The sequence below is a fragment of the Theobroma cacao genome, chromosome 1 (assembly GCF_053813885.1).
Source record: "Theobroma cacao isolate CCN51 chromosome 1, ASM5381388v1, whole genome shotgun sequence".
In the NCBI taxonomy this organism is placed as follows: Eukaryota; Viridiplantae; Streptophyta; class Magnoliopsida; order Malvales; family Malvaceae; genus Theobroma; species Theobroma cacao.
The window spans coordinates 38,560,774-38,586,902 of NC_142639.1; the positions used below are offsets into that span (position 1 = coordinate 38,560,774).

The 26,129-nt window shown below is 33.7% G+C and overlaps 1 protein-coding gene across 1 annotated transcript; it reads left to right on the plus strand.

Moving 5' to 3' along the window:
- Positions 1-13,581: 13,581 nt before the first annotated feature.
- Positions 13,582-14,583, plus strand: LOC18613899 (UvrABC system protein C). Its single transcript, XM_007051378.3, has one exon. The coding sequence runs from the start codon at positions 13,827-13,829 to the stop codon at positions 14,439-14,441; it is 615 nt and encodes a 204-aa protein (XP_007051440.1). The 5' UTR covers positions 13,582-13,826; the 3' UTR covers positions 14,442-14,583.
- Positions 14,584-26,129: the final 11,546 nt, after the last annotated feature.

Genomic DNA, 26,129 nt, shown 5'->3' on the forward strand with positions numbered 1-26,129 from the left:
AGAGAGAGAGAGAAATATGATAAAAGGATGAAGAAGGAAGAAGGGAAAAAAAAAATAAAAGAAAGACCAAAAAGCTGCTAGTGGGTACCCACGACAGTAGTAGGCAAGGTTGCCCAATGAAATATCAAGACCAAGACCCAACCTTTTTCGCTGTATCGGCACTTTCTCTCTCTCTTTTCTCTGTGTTACAACAAAGAAAGAAAAAACATATATGTATATATAATATTATATAGAAATTATCTGCTGCGTGTGAGAGGGGGTGGGACTCCCTAACATCTGCTTCGCTGTATTCAACCGTCCGTTCTCCTCTCTCTTCTCCCTCTTAAGATTGCATGTTCTGTTTCTGGCATTTGTGGGTCTTTGAGATCATTTCACACACCTTCTCTCGCTTTCTCTCCTTGTAATGTCTCTGCCTGTTTGGCTCCGTTCAACTCCCTCCTCTGCAGCGGCAGCTATTCCCTTAACCGAAAACGTACAGGTAATAAGGTTATGTTTGGTGGGCCAAATCTTTCTGGCACAACCTTCTAAATTCTCTTTTTCTTTTTTTCTTTTTTTTAAGATTATTTTGAATAATAGCAGTAATAAATAAATTAAATTAGGGAGGATAACAGTTGACAATTAACCAATTTCTCCTGTTTGAAACCCCGAATTTGCCCTCCATGGAAAAGCTTTGCTCAGCTTGCATAATTGAAGATTTGAAAAAAAAAAGAGAAAAAGAAAAGAAGTGTAACGTTATTAGTGTTTTGTCCATTGTACATTAATCAAAGACCATCCTAACTTCATCTAAACATTATCCACTGACATGCCTTCCCATTTTGACAACAAGGGTCCCCTCTTAAATCATGCTGTTCTTGCAACCCAACTATGATGAGAAAATTAAAGCTAATTTTTTGGTACAGAAGAGGAAACAAAAGGGGCTATATTCGAGTTTCTATGCACCAATCCTCAATTGGTTAAATTTGTCTTTTCCTTTCTTATTTTTTTAACATTATTGTAATAAAAAAAAGTTTAAAAAAATTAAAGAGAGGAAGCAAAATTAGTGGTGAGCGTGGTAAGCGGCGTTTATAATGGGGGGGTGAAAGAAGGGATAAACAAGGGATTAGGGGAGGGTAAAAAAGGGTAACCAAATTTCTACTAGAGTAGTTAAAATTAAAAATTTATCTGAAACCCGAATCATGACTGTCGCTACCCAACACCAACGGCTTTGTACTGTCGCAGAGTTCGGTCAAACCTCTTCTTTATTTAACCTTTTTTTTTCTTCACTAATTATTTTTTTCAGCCCTTTCCCCTTCTAAGATTTTTTTTATTGTTTTATTTATTAATTTATTAATTTATATTTTAATTTTTTTACCCTGGGGTTTGTCGACTCTCTTGGCGGCTAGTGCACTGAGGCTGAGCTTGGGGGAATGGGAATGTGTTCTAAGGGCATGAAAAACTGAGGGTCTTCACTGTTTTAAAAAGAGTTGATAGCGACAGCTGATCGGAATCTGAATTTTTTGGATAAGTTTAGACAAACTCATAAATCCTAAATACTAATTTATTATACTATAATACCAGTGATCTAATTCATAGCCATAGCTCAATGATTCCTAAAGTTAACAACCATGCTATTATTTATCTCTTGTTTCATATTAAGATATACGGTACGTAGAAAATCGGTTCTTAAAAAGTTAACAGCAGATCAATAAAGGGAAAGTCCAAGTGCATAATTACACAAAACGTTTCTCTTGTTGCATGCATGTGGGATTATTATTATTTTGATCCTAAGATGTCTAAGGGGTGTAGTCAACCTGTTCATAGTATATTTTATTAGGCGAAAAAGAAGGTTAAGGGACCTGTTCATTTTCCAATCTGTGAATTACTTATGTGCATTGACCATGCACTTGGATCTTTGAATCTGGTGTGGTGGGGGTGTTGTTTAAAATGCATAAGGTAAAGAACTGGACTTGACTCATGATTGCCACATTTCAAATATAGGACCAATTTTTGTAAAGATTAAGAAAAAATGATTGGAGGACGATCTAATAGTAATGGTTTTTGCTTTATGCTTTCACATTGATTCAACATGCTGTGCATGCCCCATTTGAATTCTTCCCCACTTACTAAGAGGGCCAAATGGAGTTTTCTCTATATCAACTTTTAAGTGCATTCTCAATCAATTACTTGGACATAAAAAGAAAGACATGAATTTATAATTCCTAAAGTTTGAATTACATTTAGATCATATTCTAGCTACACCTTAGTTTATTACAATTAGAAAGGTGCATGGATATTAAATCATGACAAAGAGGAAAAAAGGCAAAATTATTTTTCACAATGGTTGGCGATGCAAAAAGAGAAACATCTGGGAATAACTAATGGGAAAAAGATAAAAACAATGTTGAAGGAATTAGAGTGGGAAAACAGAAGATCAAAAGTTGCATGAAAATTCGAGTCTTTTAGAGAAAAGAGGGCAGTAAGAAATAAGAAGACACTGTTGGAAGCTGGCTTGCGGACAAGCAAGCCGAGCTGAGACATTGGAAAAGGTCTTAACTAAGAAAAAGGAAAAGGAAAAGGAAAAAAAGGAAAGCGTGAGAAAATATGTAGAGGGTGTCGTACTATCCACATGAAGGCTGCAAAAACCCGGCAGGCAGTCTAGCGTCAGAGCTCGCACATGCAACTCGCCAGTGCTTTTCCATTATTACCTTCGATTAGGCGTGGATCATGTTTTTCAGGCCGTTAGATGGTGATTTAGGATACGTGTGTAGGGAAATCCGAGGGTGGAGAGAGAAGGATGGCATTGCAGAAAGTGGGAGATAACGTAGGTGATTGGGGGTGTGGTCGGCCCCTGCATGTGATGAGTGGGAGCGTGCGACTGTAACGTGGGGGAGATGTGTTTCCTATGACTTTTGCATCATCCCTTCCCTTCTCTTTCCCTGTTCTAATCGAGGTTTTTACATCAGTTTGGTTCTCATCTCAATTTGTTGACACGTAGCGATTCTTAAATGTTTCATTTTGTAAGCCATAGACCTCGGCTTGCAAGGGTAGGACTAAGGACTAGGACTAGGAGGAGGAGGAGGGCCTGCAACAAGTACCTGTAACTGCGAGCAATTTGACGTAACGGGCCCAGCTGTTGGAACATGCGAACCAAAAATGGAAGGCCTTCGAATTATGCTTTTGACTCTTTCAACATTCTCCGAGTCACCCAAGGCTCTATAAATTTCCGGAGCTAATTCGCGGCGCCCAGCCTGCCTATCCTTACCAATACCATTCGACAAATCCAGAATACAGCACAGGTTCGACCAAACTGGGACCAATCAAAACCTGTTAAAAATTATTCATTCAAGGACTGTTTTTCTCTCGAAGATTGATTTGTTATCGTCCTATGTATGTAATAAGGGAAATCATTTTTATAGAAATTCGTTTGATTTTGCGACGGTCACCCTGGCTTGGCATGTGTTGGAACAAGTCCCCAACACCTTTTCAGTTGTTCCAATAAGTAAAATCCCAAAAACAAAAAGACCCATAATAAATAAAGCTTAAACAACACAAAGAATAATTCAATCAGGAATCCAGCAACAAAATTACGGCCCAGTATATTTGATAACAGCCCAAGGCATTTCAGACTTGGAAAGTATAGCCCACCCTAAAACTACTACCCAAAGCAGTAGGATGCGTGTCCAGCAAAGCAACCCAAACCTTTTGTTTTTTTGTGCAAATCATGACGATTAACAACAAACATTCGTACACGAGTATTCGACCTGATTGTATGCAAAATTTCATTAACACAGAGGGAAATAAATTTTCACCTCCTTAGAAGGCAGCAACCAACAAAAGACCCAAAAGACAGGATGGTATTGGTCGGTATACCCCAACTTGCAGTCCGGTATACTCTCCCAATGCCCCTTTGGAGCACTTAAACACTCCAAACCAAAAACATCCTAACTTCTATTATTGTTTCAATAGATCATATTTACATTTTGTTTCTGAAAAACAAAATTGAAAACATACGTAACCTTTCTTTTTCTACCGTTTAAGATCACTTACAAACTATCATTTCCAATCCCTTCTTCATCAATAGTACTCAAACTCAAACGCCTTAATCTTGAATTCTCGGAGATGTGAACTTGTCCAACTACAACTCGATGAGACAATCTACCTCCACAGCATTCCTTAACGATCAAGCGACCAAGTTCTGAAGTCCCTTTGCTGGTAACCGCCTGTGCCTTCAGCTCCTCGAGTTGCCTTTTAGTCATGCGCACCTTGATCCTAATAGGACTCGACGGTGCATCAAAGCTCCTCCTTCTCTCGTCCTCTTCTGCGCTCTTCATCGTCCCAATATCGTTGTCCAATTGTTTCACCGTCAAGTTTGATCTCCCAACACAATTCCCCATTCCGCTTTCTTTATACAAGAGCAGTGAATTCTCTCCCTGTCATAAATACGCAAACCGTCGCACGGCACGAGATATATAGGGGGGACGCTGCCCTGGGGGGCCTTCCAATCAATGTTTTCAACTGGAATTTGCTGAAAAATCTTTTAGCGTATCAGGCATCAGGCTATGCCTTTTCATACACAGATTAGAAATTAAACGTGGCTTGCGCTGGTCTCTAGTTAGAAGCTGAGAGATCACGCTAATTATTAATGACCCTATTAATTACTATTAATTCATACAATTACAGCTCGTAGCATGCAAAGGAAGTTGGTCCCCACTCCCCACCACCAAGCTGAGATGAACGGATTACTTTAAACGACTGTTTTTCACGTTTCATTCGAGTTTAATGACGAAAAATAGGGGATTTCTAGATGAATACAAAAGCTTGGGTATGAATGCTCGTTTACCAATTCGAATGGAGCCAAACGCAACCGCTAAGATAAGACTTAGAAGTCATGCAATTATATCATTACTTCTTGTATCTTTCTGTTAAGTTCCCGTGATTGGTTTATCTCGGAATTTGCTTGTTATTGCATGTGAGTGGTATTAGAATTATATCATCCCTTATTATCTATTTTTATAGGAAATTAAAATGCTTTTTCATCTTTTGTCCAATTGATGGTTTTCCTTTTTTCACATTGTATAGTTTTTGAAGAATCTCCAAAAGGACAAGGTAACTTTTCCTCAACGGTATATAATTAGAGATGTCTTCCAGTTTCCGTGTGTATAATTTTGGTTTATGCGACCTAATTCTTCATTCCTCGTGTTTCAGAAAAAAAAAAACATTTTACATGGGATTAAGTTTTGATTGTTCTAACAAATTCGAGTACGATATGGGATGACAAAGCAGAAAAATGTAGAGAAAGGAACAAAATTTTCGATTTGCATACACATTGAATTATATATAAGTTTTTTGAAAAGCAGAATTATATATAAGTTAATTATGGGTAAACGTTAGATACTTTTCAAAAAAAAAAAAGGTAAACGTTTGATCGAGAAAGGGAAGTAAAAACAAAAAAAAAAAAAAAAAGAAATGCCTTCACAATACAAAGGAGTGTCAACAAAATTCACCGACTACAATGCAATCTGATTATATACTACAGCTCAATCCATATGCTTATAAACAGTAAAAATTAGTTATCAATTGATTCAAATTCAACATTCACCCAAGTAATTAAAAATTGATACCATAATTATATGAAGCTTAACTCAAGTGGTAAAAACGGAACAAATTTGAGTAGGAGTTTTGAGTTTGAGTAATTACATTCTACAAGAAGATAATAATAAAATTAGCAAGATGAATTATATGAGAACATCAAGTCAAATGAATTGAGAGACATGCATGGTCAATAAAGAATTAATGAATTTGGGATTGTCATAACATGTTGGATCCTAGAACCCGATCGCTAGACGTGGTTAACTTAAAAAGTTGCCACCAATCTTTTTTTCCTATTAGGTGTGATTGGTCACCTATTAAATTAGTTTTATTCGACGAAATCCTAAATTGATTTTAATTTCGTCGAAAGAACGATAAACTGATCTACGTATTTTATTTAGAGTTGGGTTCAGGAGTACTGTTACGCACAGGGAATGATTAACACCCCTGTGACGTCCGTTCCACGAACGGTACCACTTAATCATATATTATTGTAACCCATTAATTTCATTTGTATGCTTCCTTAATCTGATTTATATAATTCATCTTTGATTCTTTTAACAAGTTAAAATGTTTCATTTGTTTTACGAATTTGACGTGCACATGATGCAATTATGAAATGTATGACATGAAATCTAGATAATGTTAAACGAAAATATTTTATTGAGCTTAGTTTTCGAATCCGCCCATCATACTGGTGGGATCCGGAAGTATTCTCTCACCTAGGAAAATACCTTAGAAACTCGCCTTCACAAGTTTGCAAGGTAAATCCCATCATCGGGACAATCGTTTACCAGTAAAAACAGCATTTTCGTGAATGCAAACCCTAATGCGGGCAAAAGCTTTTTCATCAAAGATATCTCTCCAAACCTTCCCACCATACTAGTGGGATCCGAGGGTACCTTCTCACCTAGGGAGTTTACCCGAGAAACTCACCTTCGCAAGCTTCCTCGGAAAGTCCTATCATCGGGCTTACGCCCGTATACAAAATATGTCTATATGCCATGACATGTAACAATGCAACAATTATACGCGACGTACTCATAAATTCAATGTTCATTTCTTGTTCACTACTTTTCTTTGAGCTTATTTATCATGAACAAATATTCTATATTTATTTATTATTTTTGTATGACCATTTCTATTTCGTCATATACTTTGTTTATTTATATTTTAGATTACGTATTTTTTTATTATACGTAGTTATTATTATTTATGCATATGTACTTTATCCATTTTTTATTATTATGATTAACAAATTTATTGTTATCATTGATTTTTTATTTCTTTATATATATATATATATATATATATTTTCATTAATTAGGGATTGAATATATAATTTTTATTTTTTTAAAATTAGAAACATTAGAATTTCGAATTAAGACCCTCTCATCATATTGGTGGAGTCTTAATCAAAATCCTTAACCTAAGAAAATTCATTCGGAATTGCGACTTACTTCTCACATTCGGAATGGATATCCTATCATCGATAATGATTCCAAATTAAACATTATATTTTTATACTTAATAATTTCATGCTAGATCTCATTATTTTATTTTATTTTATTTTTATTTATTTATTTATTGACTTTTTAAACCAAACTTAATTATAAATATTGATCATAAATATATATATATTTTATTTTTGTTAATTTACCTAACCTATTTTCCTAAAATGGTCTAAAATTAAACCAAAATCACATTTTAATTAGGCAAAATGGACTAGACCTAAAATCAATTAAAATAGATTCACAAACAAAAAGGCAAAGGTTATACCTCTTTGGGCTAAGATTGGCCCAGCTCAAAGGCCCACGGAAGGCCCAAATCTGCTTGCACCAGGTCCACTCGCTTAGGTCCACAAGGTAGAGCTCAAAACGCACCGTTTTGGGTGCTGGTTTCGAGGACTGTAATACTCCAAAACGACGTCATTTTGAAGACCCTAACCCTAGCTATTTAAACTTTCTTTTTTCTTTCTCCTCTCATTTGCTGCCTTATTTTTCTCTCTCTAGCGACAGATACTCTGCCTTCTCTCTACTCGCTCACCTCCTCTTCTTTCTTTCTTCTTCTCTCTTCCTCATTCTTTCTCTCCCTTTTTTCTTCTCTCTTTCTTGGGTCGCCGCTCTCCTTTCTCTTTCTCTTCTTCTCTCTTCCTCGCTGGCGTCTTCTCTCACCGTCGACGCCTTTTCCTTTCTCTCCCTCTCTTATCTCTTTCTTCTCTTTTCGCTGGCAGCCTTCCCCTGTCGTCGGTTCCCCTTTTCGATTCTCACTCTACCCACCAAAAAAAATCCACTCTTTTCTTTATACCCAAACCCACATCTCACTCATTTCCAGATCTGACTAGTTTTTCTTTTTTTTTTTTGTTCTGTTTGTTGTGATGTTTGATTTTTCTTTTATTGTGGCTAGGGTAGTCTGCTGCTAGAAAACTAAGACATTTGGGTTCTGTGATTTTTTGGTTTTTTGAAAGGTCTGATCTTTTTGATTTTATTTGAATCTGGTTTTTGGTTTTTGAAAAGTTGGTTTTTTTTTGTATTGAAAACGTTTTCTGGTTTTCTAAAATGCCCCCAAAAGTCTCTTCTGGTTGCTTGTCTGAAGCCCCCTTTTAAAAAATTGATTGTCCAAATTTTTGGACAATCTAGAGGTGAAATCATACTATTCTGAGCATGATTTCACAAGACGGGTTAGCAGTCGGAAGTGTCCATTTCTCCTTAAATCTAGCTACTTCCCAGGGACCCTGCAATGATTAACTGAAGAGGTCTGCTCAGCCTTTTCCTTTCTCTGTTCCCTTTTTTTTTTAATTTTAATTATATTATTTAATTTATTTTTGGTTAATTTTTATTATATATTTTTTTTATTTGGAGAATAGGTGTCTACATGGATTATTCAAGATTAAAATTCTGTGATCTTCAACATGCTCTGGTATTATTAGTAGTATTTTATATTAAGTTATCAAAAAATATTTGCTTATTGATGGTATTATTTTTTTTGTACGTATATACTTATTATTATTAAAATCAAAATATTTTATATTTATTTTTGTAAAAATTAGGTAAAATATTAAAAAAATATCAAATAAGTTCTTGTTGTTTTTTTTTTTTTGCTAAACCAATCAAAGGTTTCATTAGAATTCAATAGTTGGTACAAAAGAGGGCCTAAAGGTCATAGGTACAGCAACTGCAAGCAACAGATGAAAAAAATTCTCTGTTGCAAAGAACATAAACAAAAGAATAACCAAAAGGACAAAACAGCAACAAAGAGAAGCCAAATAGCCTACAAAATGAACTGAAAAACAGTGCAGCAAAGAGCAGCCAAATAGAGGGAAGATAGCTCATAACAGCAACAAAACGATGATGAATAAAACCAAGTGTGGTAGTTCATAATAGAGAGAAAGAACAGCAGGAGAGATTGAAGTGAAGTGAACCATTAAAGTGAAGTCACCACCAGACAGAAAATGATGTGTTATTATTAACACCATACTTTGCCAAGGAATCAACAAAACTATTGCTTTCTCTAAAGATATGCTTGAAAGAAACTGTACTTAACCTAACACGTAAAAAGTCCAGCTCGATAAAAATGCTTCATTTATCTCATGGTCGTTGCTCAATAGAGTTAACACATGAGAGATCTATGCGCGTATCAGATTCAATGATCAAAGGAGATGCTACGTAAAGAGTTGCAAAGTTTTTAAGATGATTTTGTTTTTCTATTGCATTCAATTAAATTCATATACTTTTATTTTGAGTTAAACAGATTATTATTATTAAAAATTGATTAATTGTTATAAGTTAAAATGTTATTTATAATGAATGATGATGTTAATGTCACGTGATATAAAAAAAATGATAAAGATATTTTAATTAATAATAGTTAATTATAAGAGCCTAAAAGCTTAATTGAATGAAATAAAAAAAAAAACTTATTTGATTTTCTTAAATAGTTCAGTAATTTTTAAAAGTATTCAATAAATACTCTTACACCATGTACTCATTAGTTATTAATTACAATGTAACGTAATAGCCATTATTTTATTGTAAATCCAAATGTGTATAATTTAGAATGGTGGACAAAAATACTATATACTATATATTACGAAAGCAAAATCTTCGATTATGCAAAGGAATAACGCTTACGCTGATCCTATTAATTGTTATTTCTTGACCAATATTAGGCTCCATCCCATGTAAAATATACAAATAACTTGAAGATTTTTCTGATATTAGGCTCCATATTATTTCGTTCAAGATTAAGTCCATGAGATCTTGACGTAAAGTAGATTAATGATTCTACATCTGATAAATAACTAGTCTAATTTTTAACACGAAATTTGTGTGTATAAATTTGACACAAATCTCTACCTCTCATCTCTTTTCTTCAAAGCTCAAATTCCCAAATTGCAATAGCCCCCAAACTTTGCCAACAAACTAACTCGCCTACTCGAGCAAATTTTGCAGAACTTGTAGAGCTTTTGTCTTTCTTCTAACATATGAATTTGGAAAACAGCAGGATTCACTCAAGAAAGCTTGAGAGTTAGTTTGTTGGCAAGCCATTGCAATTTGGGAATTTGAGCTTTGACCCAATTTGGGAATTTGAGTTTTGAAGAAAAAGGATGAATTGGAATTTGAGTTTTGAGGAAAAGGGATGAGAGACATAGATCATCCCCCTAGGCGTAGCAAAAATTTGTGTTCACAAATTTCTCATTAAAAATTAAATCGAAAATTCAAAAACAAATATCAAATCATTTATTGGACATGAAATCTTAAATCTCTGATATTTTTTCAGATTAATTTCCTCAAACTTAACTTCAAAAGTCTCATTGATTGACTTGATCTTGAACGATAGAACAAGATGGAGTCTAATATAGACTTTTTCCAAAATTTCTTCACTTGAGGCTTTCTTCTTAGACTTGTGGGTGATTTTCTTTCTTAAACTTTGAGTGTGGGTTGGTGGGTGATTTTCTTTCTTAAACTTTGAATGTGGGTTGGAGGTTCTTCAAAATCTTCCTCACTTGTGGGACGATTCTAGAGAGAATTTGTTTTTCAGGATTTCTTCTTTCCCAATTGTCTCCCAAATGGTTTGGAGTAGCACTGTATTTATGGTGCTAAATGAGACAGTTTAAAGACTTAGTCTTTTTGATTTTATCTCTAAATTATTTTAAATTAATTAGAGATAAATCATGAAAATTCATAGATAATCTCTTGATTGTCAAACTTTGAAATTTTTAGTTTTGATTGGTTGAATTTAAATCTTATCTCTAAATTATCTTAATTTATTTAGAAAAACATTGGATGACCAAACTTTAATTTTATCTCCAAATTATCTTAATTAATTTAGAGATAAATTGCATGACCGTAAATTTTGATTAATCAAATTTAAATATCATCACTAAATTATCTTAATTGATTTAAAAATAAATTAGATGATCAATAAATAAATTTTGATTAATCCAATTTAGATATTATCTCTACCTTATCACAAGAGGAAATATAATTGGTCTAATTATGTGTTCTTAAGATAACTAGTCAATAAATTAATTATTATAAAATAGATTATATGACTATATTAAATGATGTCTTTAAATCACAATACGTCTTTTAAAAAAAAATTTAATTTACTAATTTCGAATATGTGACATCTTGTAATTGGATAATAATTTTTCTCTTTCTACATATGCATACATTTTTTTTAGTAAATCATCAACTTTATTATATTTGATCTCAAAGGATGATGAAAACATGCATATCATCACCCCGGACCAGAGAAGTCCAGTAATGTTATCCTAGACCCAAAAGGAACACCATATAAATCATTCCCCTGAAAGGATCCTATAGATGAACTTCATATAACATAAAACATATGTTAATTACTTTAAATAATTCTATTTTACTCACACCTTTTTTTTTTTTCAAAAGTTTCAACTAAGAGATGAACTTCATATTGCAAATTCACTTGGTCCTTCACCAAAAACACAGTTTTCATCGAACCAAATGGGCTTTTAATAAGATTTCCCGATGAACTAATTTAAATGGGTTTTTGAGGGAAGAATTTTCAACATTTTTAGTGGGTTGTAGACTAAAAATTGACAATATTTGTTCCAAAAAAAGTACGTATGGATTTGGACCATTTAGTAGTTAGGTGAAGGTGCTGAACAAAGACATAAGAGACAGTGGTCAATTAAAAAGAATTAATGAAGTCCAAAAAGATCCTAGAGATGCTGCGTCGACCTTCAAGCATGCAATGATATTCTCGACAGTCCATTCTCAGCCACCCACATGCATCGAACGAGATAGTGATGGCAAAGGACAAATCAATGTACCAAAGGTGAATTAAATGTGGTGAAAATTGGTCACTTTAATGCCGACAGTTGAACGTTTGAACCGTTATGGTGAAATGATTAAAGTTAATTTCTCCTTGCAGCTGTGCTAATATCATCATCTCTAACTAGCTTCAAAATTTGAGTCATTTTGCCACACTCAATCCTTAATCATTATAAAACCATCACCCAAGTTATTAAAAAGCAGATTACTCTATATAATTGAATTATCCCTCAAAACCATGCCTTTCACCAAGCTGGAAAATAGCTGGAGAAGATATAAGCTGATGAACTAGCTGCTTTTGTTAATAACCTGATAATTTAGCTACTTAATTAAAGCTCTCTTCGTTAAATGGGTCCAGCCAACGTAGGTTAGCGTAATTACCTTCGCAAGTTTAGAGCATAGCACTATTCGCATTCCTTTAATCTCGAAAAAGCACTGTCTTTGTAATTAGAAAATGATGTCTTATTAGACAGTGATTTTACTGATGGTGATAACATTCTCCTTTTTGTCTCATTATGAACTGGTAATTCAGCTTTCGTAAGTTGTATGTGCCCCAAAAAGAGCAACTTTTGCAAGTTTTTGTTGTAATTTGTAAGCACTTGCAGACGTTCCTACACATTGCCTAGCCCTTAAACATTCCTAAACCATTGTAAATAATCTCCCAGCTTAGGGCTATTCAAACATAACCAATGAAGAAAATTTCGAGTGAAAGTTTAATGAGTGGTATCGCCGCTAAGTCGCCGCCGAAAGTTGTAAAAATGCTCTGCTGTTCCTGTCCTTAATGATTCATTTAAGCAATAGGATCCATGATACCCAGTTCTGTTCTAGCCTCAGCTGGTTGCTCGGTCTTGGAGAACAGAATATCTATGAGCTAGGATCGATATTGCATGGCCTAAAATAGCAATATGAAGTGAATGGTTACTCATTACTAACTGGTGAAAGTCAAGATCATGGGGTATCTGTCCCTTATCTTTGGCAAATTAAAGGCGAAATGAGCTCCAAAGGTTTATTTGCCCAGCTCATGGACCTTGCCATTAAACAACTTGGAGTTTTAAATTAGAAATGGAGTCTTATGATTATCCGATGAGCTTTCGTTTTCACTGAGATCGATCAGAATCTTCTGGTCCCCTCCTTGACCTACCCAATATATTTTGTTGGGGGTTCAACATCTCCAAACTTACACGTTATATATGTACTGTCTAAGAAAAACTTTGCCAGGCTTATTGAAAAATAACTTCACTTAGGTGAACATCAAACGATGTTTTACATGGTGGAAGTCAATGAAACCACTACCAGGCTTAATTTTTTCTCCTTGAACGTATATAACCCTGGTGTTGCGCATGCTAAGCAATCCTACCCTTCTCTTCTTTTCACGCCGGAGTCGCCCATAACTGGGCTCCACTTGTTAAAAGCAATCGGCAAAAAGGAGTGAACACACTTGATGGTGCAATTGACCATGAGTCCCTTAATGATCATGATCTCAACGCATATATATTCTGAAGAATCGTTGACTTGCTACTGTACCTTTAAAAAATGAAAGAAAAAAGGGAAGAAGAGGGAGGAGAAAGAATAGATATCTTCTAATCCATCCAACGCCCGATTTCTTTCCTTGGGCATTTTGGCTTATTGCGCTATATCAACGGTGCATGTTTCTCTTGCCATACAAGCAAAGAAAAAAGTGGGCCATTCCCCTATAAAAGCCGCAAGATTACAGATTTTGGGATTGGCAAAGGAAAGGATTCTTGTGTCGGCTACACACCGACGAAAGGAAACCCTCAAGAAACCCCTTTCCTCTTCTATTCTCCACTTATATTTCACCACAAAAATTTTTTCAAGATTCCATGCCACAAAACCCCAGCCTTTCCCTCTCTAAATTTCCATAGAAAAAACTACAGCAACGAGGAGATTATTGTGGAAGAGCTTAATTAGTACTGACGACTTGATATGGGCAATTGTGTGTTCAAAGGATTTGGAGAAGTTGAAGAGATGGTGAAAGTGGTAACATCCAGTGGCGGCATCATGGAGCTATTCGCACCCATCACCGCGGAGTGCATAACCAACGAGTTCCCAGGCCATGCTATTTACCGCACACGTGACTTGTTCTCTCAGCCTCTCCTCCACAACGAAGAGCTCCATGCAGGAGAGCTCTACTATCTCCTCCCCCTCAACAACAGCTTCACAAAACAAAACAATCAAAACATTAAGAGCCTTCAAGACGACGACAGCAAGATCGGTAACAATATTATATCTACTTCGTCTTCATCTGTGACTACTCCCTATCGCATGTCGTTTGATCACCAGAGGGTGTTGAAGAGAAGCGAGGCGGAGGTGTTGCCGAGGTATAATAGCAGCGGAGTGTGGAAGGTGAAGCTGGTGATAAGTCCAGACCAGTTGGCGGAAATCCTGGCGCAGGAGGCTCGAACGGAGGCATTGATAGAGAGCGTGAGGACGGTGGCTAAGTGTGGGAATGGGGTCTCATCGGTGGCTAATTCTGATCAATGGAGTGTTTCTAGTAGTTGGAAAGGATCCTTGGGGAAATGTGCTGAAGATAGATGGTGACTAATTATCAGTGTAGAAAGAGATTATAATATTTGCTTCCTAATATTTGATGTTTCTTGTTTGTTGTAGAATGTAGAATTAATATCTAAATGGTGTAGTAGTTTTCATCCTGGAAGTCTAAAATGTCTGCTAACTTGTGCCATGTATGTGTGTGATCATAAACTTATTAAGTATTTTTTTTTTATAATTAGAGGATTTGAATTTTACTTTTTATATAAATAATTATGTATTAACTAATGAACTAAATGCTCAGATACATCATAAACTTACTAAGTATTATTCTTTGTCCCAAATCAAACTGATGAAGTGAGTCATGACAAGTTTAAATGGCTGATGAGAAACTTGACATTAATTTTCTTGATTAATTCCATAATGTTTGTGATTGATTGTTATATCATATGAAATTAAGTATATTGACTTCTTATGCGTGGTATAGCACATGTATAAAAAGTCCAACTGCAAAATTAACGGAGGTGGTGATGCTAGGCGTCCTAAAATATTCCTTTTTAGCCAAGATGTCATGTCACCACTCATCACCGGCCAAAAAGATGATTATGTTGTCTTCTTTAGCCTATCCTCCATGGCACAGCTTCATAGAGCCCTTTAATATTTAAACCACAGTGCTTCGCCCGTGCTTAATTTAAAATTTGTGTCAAAACCGACAAACTTCCCTTGCCACTTGCAAGCTAAACTCAGCCATGGAATGAATTCAAATGGAAAAAAGTATTGAAAATTTAATCTTTTATAATCATCAAATACGTACATACATCCCAATTAATAACTATAAGATTTTATAATTAGCAAATACGTGCATTCTAATTAGTCATGTTGCATGTAAATGCGTTGCTATTGAAAATTACAAACATGCATCTAGAATGAGAACTTCTCTTTGGTAAAAAAGAAAGAAACCCTATCGACATAATGACATTTCCTCAATCTTTTTGTTAATAAATTTCTTTCCATTTTCCAATTAGTTATTACCCTCCATTATATCTCAATCATCCAAAAATAATAATAGAAAAAAGCTCCGATCTGATCCCGTTCATGCTTACTCTTCAGTCTTCAAAACAAGACAAGATTTGTTTTAATTGAAAATCAGCGTCGGCCGTTGGCATTAGCTAAGCCTTTGGGCCAGATAGGCTTCAGAAAAAGATCCTAATCCAAACTGAGAGAATTTGGGCCCAGGTTCAAGTTAATCTGAGAATGACCCTGACGGCATACGATCCGAAGGAAAGCCCAAACGAAGACAACGTCTTTTATATAGGTTTGAAGCATTGAGTAACATACGTAAAACGAGTACAAGTATAATTTATACATACGTATCTCACATATTTATATTTATAATAATTTATATAACAAATATAAAGATACAGATGTTGAAAAAATTTTAATTAATAAAAATAGTATATTCATCATAATTTTAAATTATTATTTAAAATTTTTATTATTAATTTTAACAAAATATATCTAATTTGTAAATATAAAAATCTATCCAATGAATTTCATTTAAAGAATTTTTAATATAAATATTAATATGATTTATCTAATTTTTAAATAAAAATTTCTAATTGCATTGAATGATTTTTGATAAAAATATTTTTCTAAGTTTTAATAATATTGAATAATTTATAGATTTATATTAAAAAATTTCAGTTATATATAGTTGAAAATTAATTTTTTATGCATAATTATATTTCAAATATAATTGCCTTTAATTTATAGTAATTAACTGTAAACTTTAGAAACCTATCTATTTTCTATATATAATTTATTATTTAAAAATAAATATAAAAGAAATATATTTGTGCAACAATAAATGTATACATTAAAAAAACTTATTTATTTTTTATTTAAAAGAATAGAATTCGATCTCAATTTTTTTTAAATAAAAAAATTACATACACACTTATAATTGAACCGTGGAGGGATAAAATGATACAACTCATCCCACAGATCTGCTTGCTTAAAAAAAGAGTTATCGGTTGGTATATCAAACACATTCCTAAATCAGGAAATGATGTTGCTGGCAATCTTGCGAAATTAGGGGTTGATAGGCAGGGCGGGAGTGTCCCATAGTTATGGGGGGCCATGCCCCCCCCCCAAAAAAAATGTTTAAAAATTTGTATATATTATATATATTTTAATGATTGTTTTAAAAAAAAATTTATTGAATAATTAATGCAAATAAAAAATAATAAAATGATCCTATCATGAGGCTACATTCCTCTAAAAATTTTAAAATTTTTTATTTACTATATATTCCTCCAACAATCATTTGATGAAATTAGAATCAGTCAGTATATTGCTAGTTATCATATAAATTCTAACTAAATATGTTAAGTCTAGCAAATTTTAAAAAATAAAAGTGAGCATACTAACTTAAACCTACTAACTCTTAATATAAATCTGAATCTATCATAACATATTATATCTTAACAGTCTAACTCAATAGACAATCGTACCATATTATATATCAACCCAATAGCCTAATATTTTAATTAGCAATTCAAGAAACACATAGAAAATAAGAGAAGAGTTTTCTCAAAGTGCTATACATTTCATATAGAACACATAAAGTAAAAAGATAATTTATTTGAGTTTAAAAAATTATTTTTTCTTTCACTTTTATCCGTAAAGAGTGAGAAAGAGTTTTTTTTATAATTCTATTTGATTTTATATATTATATATGACATCATTATTACTAATATGTATTTTTTTTTATGTTTAATATCTTATGAATTTTATTTAATCTTTTATATGACTGAGAATTAAATTATATATAAAGTTCTCTTTAATTATTAAGTGTCTTTTTCTAGTTAGTTTCCCTTTTAAAATTATTCTAGCTCCGCCCCCTGTTGATAGGCCACATGAACTGCTCCAACTTTTCCCTTAAATGTTTGAGTGATCTTCCTTGTTTGCTGGTTGGCTTCGCTGCTTCTGGTTTTTCGATGGGAAGTTGTTACAGGTTCATTAAAAGGAGGACTGTCCACTATGACAAACTTCTCATCATGGAAGGATCTGCAAGCAAAAGGAACTTTCAGAACGGCTTGTTCCCTTTGCTTGCACACCCGTATGTTTTTCTTGTTGTTTTGGGGTACAATAGATTCTCTCGCCGATTTTGTAAATGGATGTTTTTATAAGCCAAGCTCATGTCTTACGACCTGGTATAACACCTCCCCAGCCAGCTCCCTTTCTTTTGTGTACAGGGGGTCTTCCCCTTCTTTTGCAATGAAAGGCTACTATTTAATCTTCAAAAAAAGAATGATAAGGGTGCTTCCATTATTGAGAGTGCACGATCAAAACGAATATAAAAAGCACGTGGTACAACCCAAGTCTCAAAGGCCACCTTCTTTGAAAAGATGGCTTGTTTTTATAGAAAGCGAGACGTGAAAATGGGGTAAATAATAGAGGGGTGGCTTTCTCCATAGCACGTACACTTACGATCCATCAATTCTTAACCCCCTGAAACCCTAAAAAAATCTCTAAGATGCATGATTGGGAGGGAAAACGTGACTTCCTCAACGCGGCGTTTACTGACTTTCCATGCAAAAGTAAGTTTCTTTTCTTCTTGGATCAGGATGATCAGTATTCGCGAGCCTTTGATGCTATAGACGACCATCAAGGACCATATTTTCTTCTTTTATTGTACTGTGAGATTTTTAAAGTCTTTACGAAAGGGAGATTGTTCCTCAGTCCTCACCATTCATTTATTGCTTTTATGATTTTAATTTGCTTTTAGTTAGGCAGTATGTATCAACTATTACTGTCTTTATGTTTTAGGAAAAAATAAAAATTGGTGCAACTGTTGCATTATGTTTGCGTGTAAGCTAGCTTCGTCATCCGACCAATAATCATGAAATTCATGAATTAGTATTACTTTAACATTATCACCATTCGGATGCAAATTTCTCAAAATTAAATAATTAAGTGATAATATGTAGTATTTGCGTATGAGAATTTCAATCGATTATGTGATTGGGAAATGAAACATAAAGTGAACAAAGCTAGCTTAGCTATGTTATGTGTGCGGGGCTAGCAAGAAAAGTACCCTAAAGCCAACTTAATTATTATGTTACAGTCCTTTATTGAAAGTAAAAATGGGAAGTGACTTATTTTCACTGTCTTCATTAATTCAAACTTTTACACTGATTAATTACTACTCAAGTCTAAGTTATAAAAGTTGAGTCAATTAAGTGCAATTTTAGTTAATCACTGGATTTACATTAATTTCTTGGAAGTGGTGAAATAATGAAATGAAAATCAAATATGAACTACGAGTTCATTTGTTGCCATAAATGTACCTAGCCCAACAACTTACTAATTGGTGGTCAAAACTTAAATGATTTTTCATTGATTCTAATATAGCATGCTTAGTGGTACTGGTGCATGCATGCATTTGCAGAAGGAACAAAACACAACGGGTGGCCTTTGGCCAGCTAGTTGCTCAACCATTTACATCGGTGTTACTACATGAAAAGACTAAAAAGACAGCAAAATGGTCTCTGAAACATGATGATTTCGTGAATAAATGTGTAGTTGGTGATGCAAATGTGATTAAGGACTCTAATAAAGTAATGAAATTCTTTTATTTTCATTGTTGATTTTCTCCACAATTGTACGGGTGATTTGGATTTTAGGGGAAGGGATATTGAATTTGAGTGTTAATACTGATTTCCTCCGTAAGCTAGGACAATATGATGGGAAATAGTTCATCTCAGCAATCTTTTATTATTTCGGGGCTAGCTCTTTAATTGCTTGATTGGCTTATAAGTCAAGTATTTTTCTCATGAATATATTTTTCATGAAATCCTTGTTACCTCACCACAACAAATTAATAATAAAGAAGTGATATGATGAAATTACAAGAAAAAGTTGAAGAGAGTTATAGCTAAGTAAAGGACCGGTATACAAAAAGCTGTTTTTGAGCATTTTAGTTTGCTTAATTTTGATGGATATTTCTCATAAAAAAAAAGTAATGCTTCATTGAATTAATATAATTTTTATTTGTACATATAATCTCATTAAAAAATCAAGTTTTATGTTTTCTTATTATAAAAAAAATTAATCAATCTCTGAAATATTGTAGGTATCATGGCATTGTCAAAGAAACAGTAGAGAAACGATAGACTGGTGGCCACAATCACGTGTAGGATGTCCAGTGTTTCCAGTTAATTCTAAGAAACAAAGTAGTAGTGGTGGTAGTGTAGTGTGATGTGTAGAAATTAATTGGTTGATTGAATGACAGCTCGAGTGACCCCATCCATAAGAATCTATGACCCTATTTATCATTAGACGGACCTTCATACTCTGAAAAGTTTGCGAATCTCCAGCCTGCTTTCTTGTGGTAATGCAAAATTTCTCATTATTGACCCAAAACACATGATTGAAAACGAAATGATATTTATAGCTAGAATATGTCATCTGGGGACGTTTGGTTGCTCTGGAAAACAAATGAAAGGACCCCTTCCCATAACATTTAAAACAAACAACCAATGAACAAAGGACAAAGTAGAAATAAAAAAAAGGTATTTAGCCATTACAATTCAAAAGAAGAAAAAAGGGTATACAAACCCAAAACAAAAGGAATTGCAGCTTTCAAATCACTTTTGATACTAGGCAGCTATATATGCCTCCCAGAAATGGTGACCACGGATTAAAAGATTTTTAGATAACATGATAAATCAACTTGTAATGCTTTAAAAGGAGAAAAAAAGTAAACAAAAGTTTGAGGAATCTTCATCATTCATTTTGGATGTTGTTTCTATCAAAAAATATATTATCACGTAAATTATATCTAATAATTTATAGTCGATAACGACTTAGACTTATGTTTAAAAGATTAAGATTTAAAATTTGAAACGCTTAATTTGCTCTGGCCTAGACTTCTTGAAATTTGGGTAAAAGAAATTGCAAACGAAGCAAAATCTTTTGAATGGATTTGTAGTGACATTGGAGGCTAGAAGCCAAAACAAAGTTCACTTAATCAGAGCCTCGAATATAGCCAGAGAGAAAGAGTTAAAAGACATTGTAATGGAACGATAACGACAATGAATTGTTTTAGAACAAACAATGTTTGATCAAACAAAAAGTTGTCTCGTGTCACAACCAGCTTTCGCGAAAAAGTGAGCTGCACACCCTTAAAAACTCCCATCAGAAAGTGAGATCGTGATTCTCTCTTTTCCTCTGTTGAGTCATGTTTTTGCTACCTAATTAATTAGCAAATGATTAGGTCACCATTGAACATATGAAATGAATGCCTTAAACAAAATATTTACCGGATGCCCAACAAGGGTTAAAATAAAAGGAAAATACTTTTATAGAAGATTTGCACAAGGAAGAAGACAAAACCCAATCAACTTTTTTAATTTGTTTATAATTGGCGAAGTTAGTCCATAAAGCTTTAGTGTCATTCGTCAATGTGAGGAATCAAATTAGATTATTATGGTGTTGTAAACGCATGAATAAAAAGGGCTTTGGTTATCACCAAAAAGGGGAAAAAGAAGAAAGATGGAAACATGATCTTCGTGTGCTGGTGTACAGGGTTTGAATTCCTTGAGAAAGTGGCCAATATTTTTCCATTTTTCCAGCTTTGAAAGAAAAAAATGGAGGGCAGGGGGCGAGCTTTATTGCCAACCCCGAAGGGCATCTTCTCTCATTTCATCTTTATTTTTTGCTAGTGGACCCTTGGATCGAGAAATATTCTCCACTAGCTTGATTTTCTAAAGAAATTAATTAGTTTTAAGCATTGGTCGGCTCGATGATAGTCGCTTTGTTTCCTTGAAAGATGCTTTGACAATATTCTCTTAGAATTTTATAGTGAACAAGAGATTTTATAATTAGTAGAAAGAACTCAAAAAAAAAAAAAACCCAACAAAAATGACGAGGGTCCTCTATCTGGGATGCCCATTGATCTTATCACAGAGAATAAATCTGCTTATCTAATTTCTAGATAAAAATTTAGAATTCTTCTGGGAGCGTTTGTCATGGAATCGACCAACACCCAGAATCGCTCCATCAATTCCACAGCATCATTCACAATAATCTAACTTAATAATTGAACTAATAATTCCTTAAAAGATGCCCAGCATCAGTGGCTTTTTCTCCGCAAAAGTTACGACAGAGTTCTTTACAAGTTTTTTTTTTTTTTGGTTATAAAAGTAGAATTCAACTCATGGATACACAAACTTTTCCCTTCTTTCTCCATCAAACATGAGGAGATTAAGTAACAGAATGTAGGAAGTTAATTGCATACAGTATTTTATTAGCCATAATGTGAAGAAGCTGCCAGATTAAGATCATGGGGTTGTTTTTGTATTTCCATAGAAAAGCAACTCGTGTCTGTCTTTGGATGCTTATGTGGATAGACTTGAGGAACAATGCTAGGGGAATCGATTGTGCGAAGCTAGTTTATTTTTAGGGGCTGTTGGCCTTTTTAAGTAGCTTTTGTATGTAGTTGTTAGGGTGTGAGTCGTGTGATATAACGGGGGTGTATTATGTAAGCACAATGTCACTAAGACTGAACACAAGCCTCCTGCATGTACAGCTCGAGACTTAATTCAGCATCATGTGTTTCCAAAGCTTTGCTATATTAATGAAACATTTTCCCCGCTTTCCAAAAAAAAAAAAATGCTTTAATAAAGTTGGATGGTTAGTTTCAGGACAAATCTGATTAATTCATTTTCATAATTGGTGCATGTCCATATCCGTTAATGTTGGTTTCAGGTCACTAACTAGTTTTTGCTGCCGTATATCAATGTCATTTCTTTCCACTACTCTATTTCACTAAGAAATGGATCTTCTCTAACGAGATCCATCACAAAATCAAAGCGTCACAGCTGGTGATATATTGTCAAATTGATTAATACAATTTATTTAGCTAATGAAAACAATATGGTTAACTTTTCACTCCTTAACCCTTTTTGCTTGCGTTCTGGATCCGCAACTCTCTAAATTTCATTGCTGCAATGAGCCTTATATGCTTTGTTGAGATGATAACTGATAGCACAGTATTTAGCAGCGAGAAGGTGCCATCAATCATCCTTGAAAAAAACATAAAAAGAAGTATACCCCGAAAATTTCAGTCGTCTCAATTCTCTGCTATTATTTGAGCCAAAGACATTTTGCTTTGTACTTGGAGGCTTCAAGCTAATTAAGATAATGAAAGAAAAAACGACTGAGATTACGTTTTCGTGTATTGGTATTTTGTTGCAGCACTAGAACACATGCAGGGGCCAGGGGTGATCAGCAGGTTTAGCTACACTGCATCAAAAATATAAAATTGAAAGGATTACAACGTAGCACCTTTTCATGATTCTAAGATTTTGCTTTAACAAATGAATTGTTTTGTCATTATGTTAAGTTTTTTTATCAGAAAGCTAAAGCAAATGGAGATTAAATACAAGCTTCAATAATAGTGCAGTTCCACGTTCTAAACAGGGTACTGCTCAATTGAGGCATATCAACCTAGATTTTCTCTTTAAGCAATGCCTCCAGCTCAAACACTTTGCTCTCGTCATGTGAATTAACAAAATTAGGATTTTCCACTAGAGTTTAACACAGAGGATTGCAATGGCGAAAATTTAGGATAGACATTTGAATAAAACTAAGTTATTTCATTTCAAGTGAAAAGTCTGTTTCAAATAGTATGATTCACAGGACAAGATGCTTTCTGTTTGTTTCTTTTCATTTCATTTCACCATCAAAGCCAATCTCTGCAACTAATTGATTAAAACTGTGAAATAACGTCATATACTAGTTAAGTTTTGATTAGAAGGACTACTTTCCCCTGTCTATCCCCTGCCTTCTTAATTTTTAGCTAATCAATTAAATGTGCCTTTTTCAAAAAAAAATTTTCCAACTGGATCAATAATTGAAAGCCATTCTTCAATAGAATTTGGTCAAAAACAGAATCATGATTCGCTTTGTAGGTTTTAAGAAACTGAAATTCGGAGCTCTCCTCTGTTTCTAAAGAGCTTTTACAGTACAGGAGGCAAAGAAAATGCATGTCACGAAACAAACATTAGGAAGAATAAAGAATTCCCTTATTATTACTAAGAATTCATAGACTTCTAGGCCCTTTCCCTGTCTAGTAAATTATTGCTATGAATATCCGCCAACTTTGGCCCACGTTCTTGCCAGCAGATTTGGTTGCCATCTTCTTTCCATATTTTGTAGCCATGCAGAAGAATAATTTCGGTGGTCGTAATCAGGAGGGTATGCTTTGGCTGATTCCCGTATCGTTGCGCTTAAACAATACTGATTTTCCGGTGACAACTAAAATATTTATATATAAACTTATTGTTATAGTTCTTCTAACTCGAAGATAAGTTTCAAACTCGAATTCTTTGTAAAAACAGGGGAACTCATTGATTTTCTATCGTCTGTATATACTTTTGTAGTAGGACTGTCCTGCTTTCTTGAATACTAAAACACAAGCTAGTTATCCATGGAAAAGAAAAAGTATCAAACTCCAATGGAATTGGAGCAATCCGGGGGGCATTTTTTGGTTCTCGTATCCCTTTCAGGATTTTGGGTCGTAGGGAGGTTAGGAGCCTGTCTTCTCAATATAATATCAAATTAGTACCCTTACGACTAATGACAAAATAAAGGAGGCATTTCACCAATACCGTGATAGCCCTTAACCATAAACAAGACAACCGATTAAGATTGCTTTCCATGCAAACTTTCACAAATTTCAAAACATCTTATTCCTAACCCTGTTTCTTTTATGCAGTACCTTTTTTTCCCCTAGTATCACATGGAATGTAAGCTCATCGTTCATTTCATGTAGGGAACCTGCAGTCGACAAGAATGACAGATCCCCTTCCAGGTACACCACAGTGACGTTAATCTATTTCTTTTAAGAATTAAGGTCGTCCGGATAGCATGTTACTAAATGATGGATATGAAACTATACGCAAAGAAATGTCGCTTTGTGCAATTCTTTTTATAGGTTGGAACGTTTTGCCAAGGCCAGTAAAACACAAAAACCATGATGCTACTGTAAGACTCAAACTGAGAGACGACGTACCAAGAAGTTGGGATTTAGCTTATAGCAACAGTGAGGTTTTTGGACGTTTAGAGTGGAGTTGTTGCTAACTCTCAATCTTATACAAGTTCGGTTTGCATCTTTGCATCAAGGATTCAGAATTAAATTTCATTTGCAGATTTAAATCATTGAAATCATGGGGCGGGGATCCCAGGGAAAGAAGAGAGCCAATCCTCATGTTTTTCCTTCAATCATTGAAACTAATGACAAATATTAGTATGATTGAAGCTTGACTTCTCCATTAAAACAGGACAAAGAGATGTCATACCCGACAATTGATATCATGTGAGGTTTTAGATACATCTGCGTAACTCAATATAATTGACAGCATGATTGTGTGGTATCACTTATTTGCACTTGACCCCAATTCAATTTCAAGAATTATGAAGATATATATTTCCTCTACACTAAGTTGTGTACGTACCGTACGTAAGAAATAGTTTTGAACCCCTTGATATGCATAGACCGGGTCCCATCCTTTTATATCTCCTTGAAATTTCAATTAACATAAACATGCACGTGTCGAAAATGTTATTCAATTAGATTATTATCTTCTTAATTACTCTTTCCCCAACAACAACCATTAACAGCAACTATAATCTACAAGTAAAGAAATATGATATGTATACCACAGCCACATGTTACATATAAGAAAAATTGGAACATAATTAATTAAAATAATGACATGGAAAAAATAATGCAGGTTAGCAGCAAAAGTAAAAAGTGGTTGCTCCGTCATTTTATCAACCAAAAATAATGATTATAGGTAAGAAATTCAGAGCATGAATAAAATGATTAGAATTGTGACCTTTAAAAGTTTCTTTAACTAAATACAAATTACGTGCCGCTGCTCGTGACGTTGCCGATTGTCAGATGAAAAAAAAAAAAAAAAAAAGGAGTCTATAAAATTCGGCTGTAGGCTTTTGATCATGACTATATATATCACTAATAAAGAATAAAATAAAATTACTAAACAAACTCAAGTCAATAATTAAGAATGTCCTCTCGAACTCAAGTATTTAACAAATAGGGAGGATTTTTTTTAACTCTTAAAAATAATATATTTTTAAAATTTTAACTATTTATAATAAAAAATTTTTTATATAAAATTACTTTTAATGAAATCTCTTTCATATTCAAAATGTTGTACTCTTTGTTTTTAACTTCCTTCTTTCTACTGATGTTAAACGTTATGCTTTTTTTATGATTACAAAAAATATAACAAATAAAATAATCCAAAATTAATTATCCAAATTAGAAGATTTTGGATGATATCTTTTTGTCCAAATCCATTTTATCCAAGTTTGAGTTGAATAATTTTTTAATATATTTTCATTTTCATTTCAAATTCTTTTTTTATTTTAAACTTCATCTCTATGGTGAAGGTGTTTAATTTAAGAGTTTATCCCAGTAAAATACAAAAATAGAGAATAAGTTACACCATGTTTAAAAAATATTATTATTATAAATCATGTTAAAAAAAATATTGTTACAGTTGAAAAAAAAGTTGTTACACATTTTAACTCTAAGAACTTATATTATAGTAAAATACAAAGAAGCAAGTTATATGTCATGTTTAATAAATATTATTGTTACACACCATATTCCAAAAAATGTTACACATTTCAACAAAATATGTT

What these genes read in the sequence shown, in the direction of transcription:
- LOC18613899 (XM_007051378.3), top strand. Translation starts at nt 13,827, where the DNA reads ATGGGCAATTGTGTGTTCAAAGGATTTGGAGAAGTTGAAGAGATGGTG.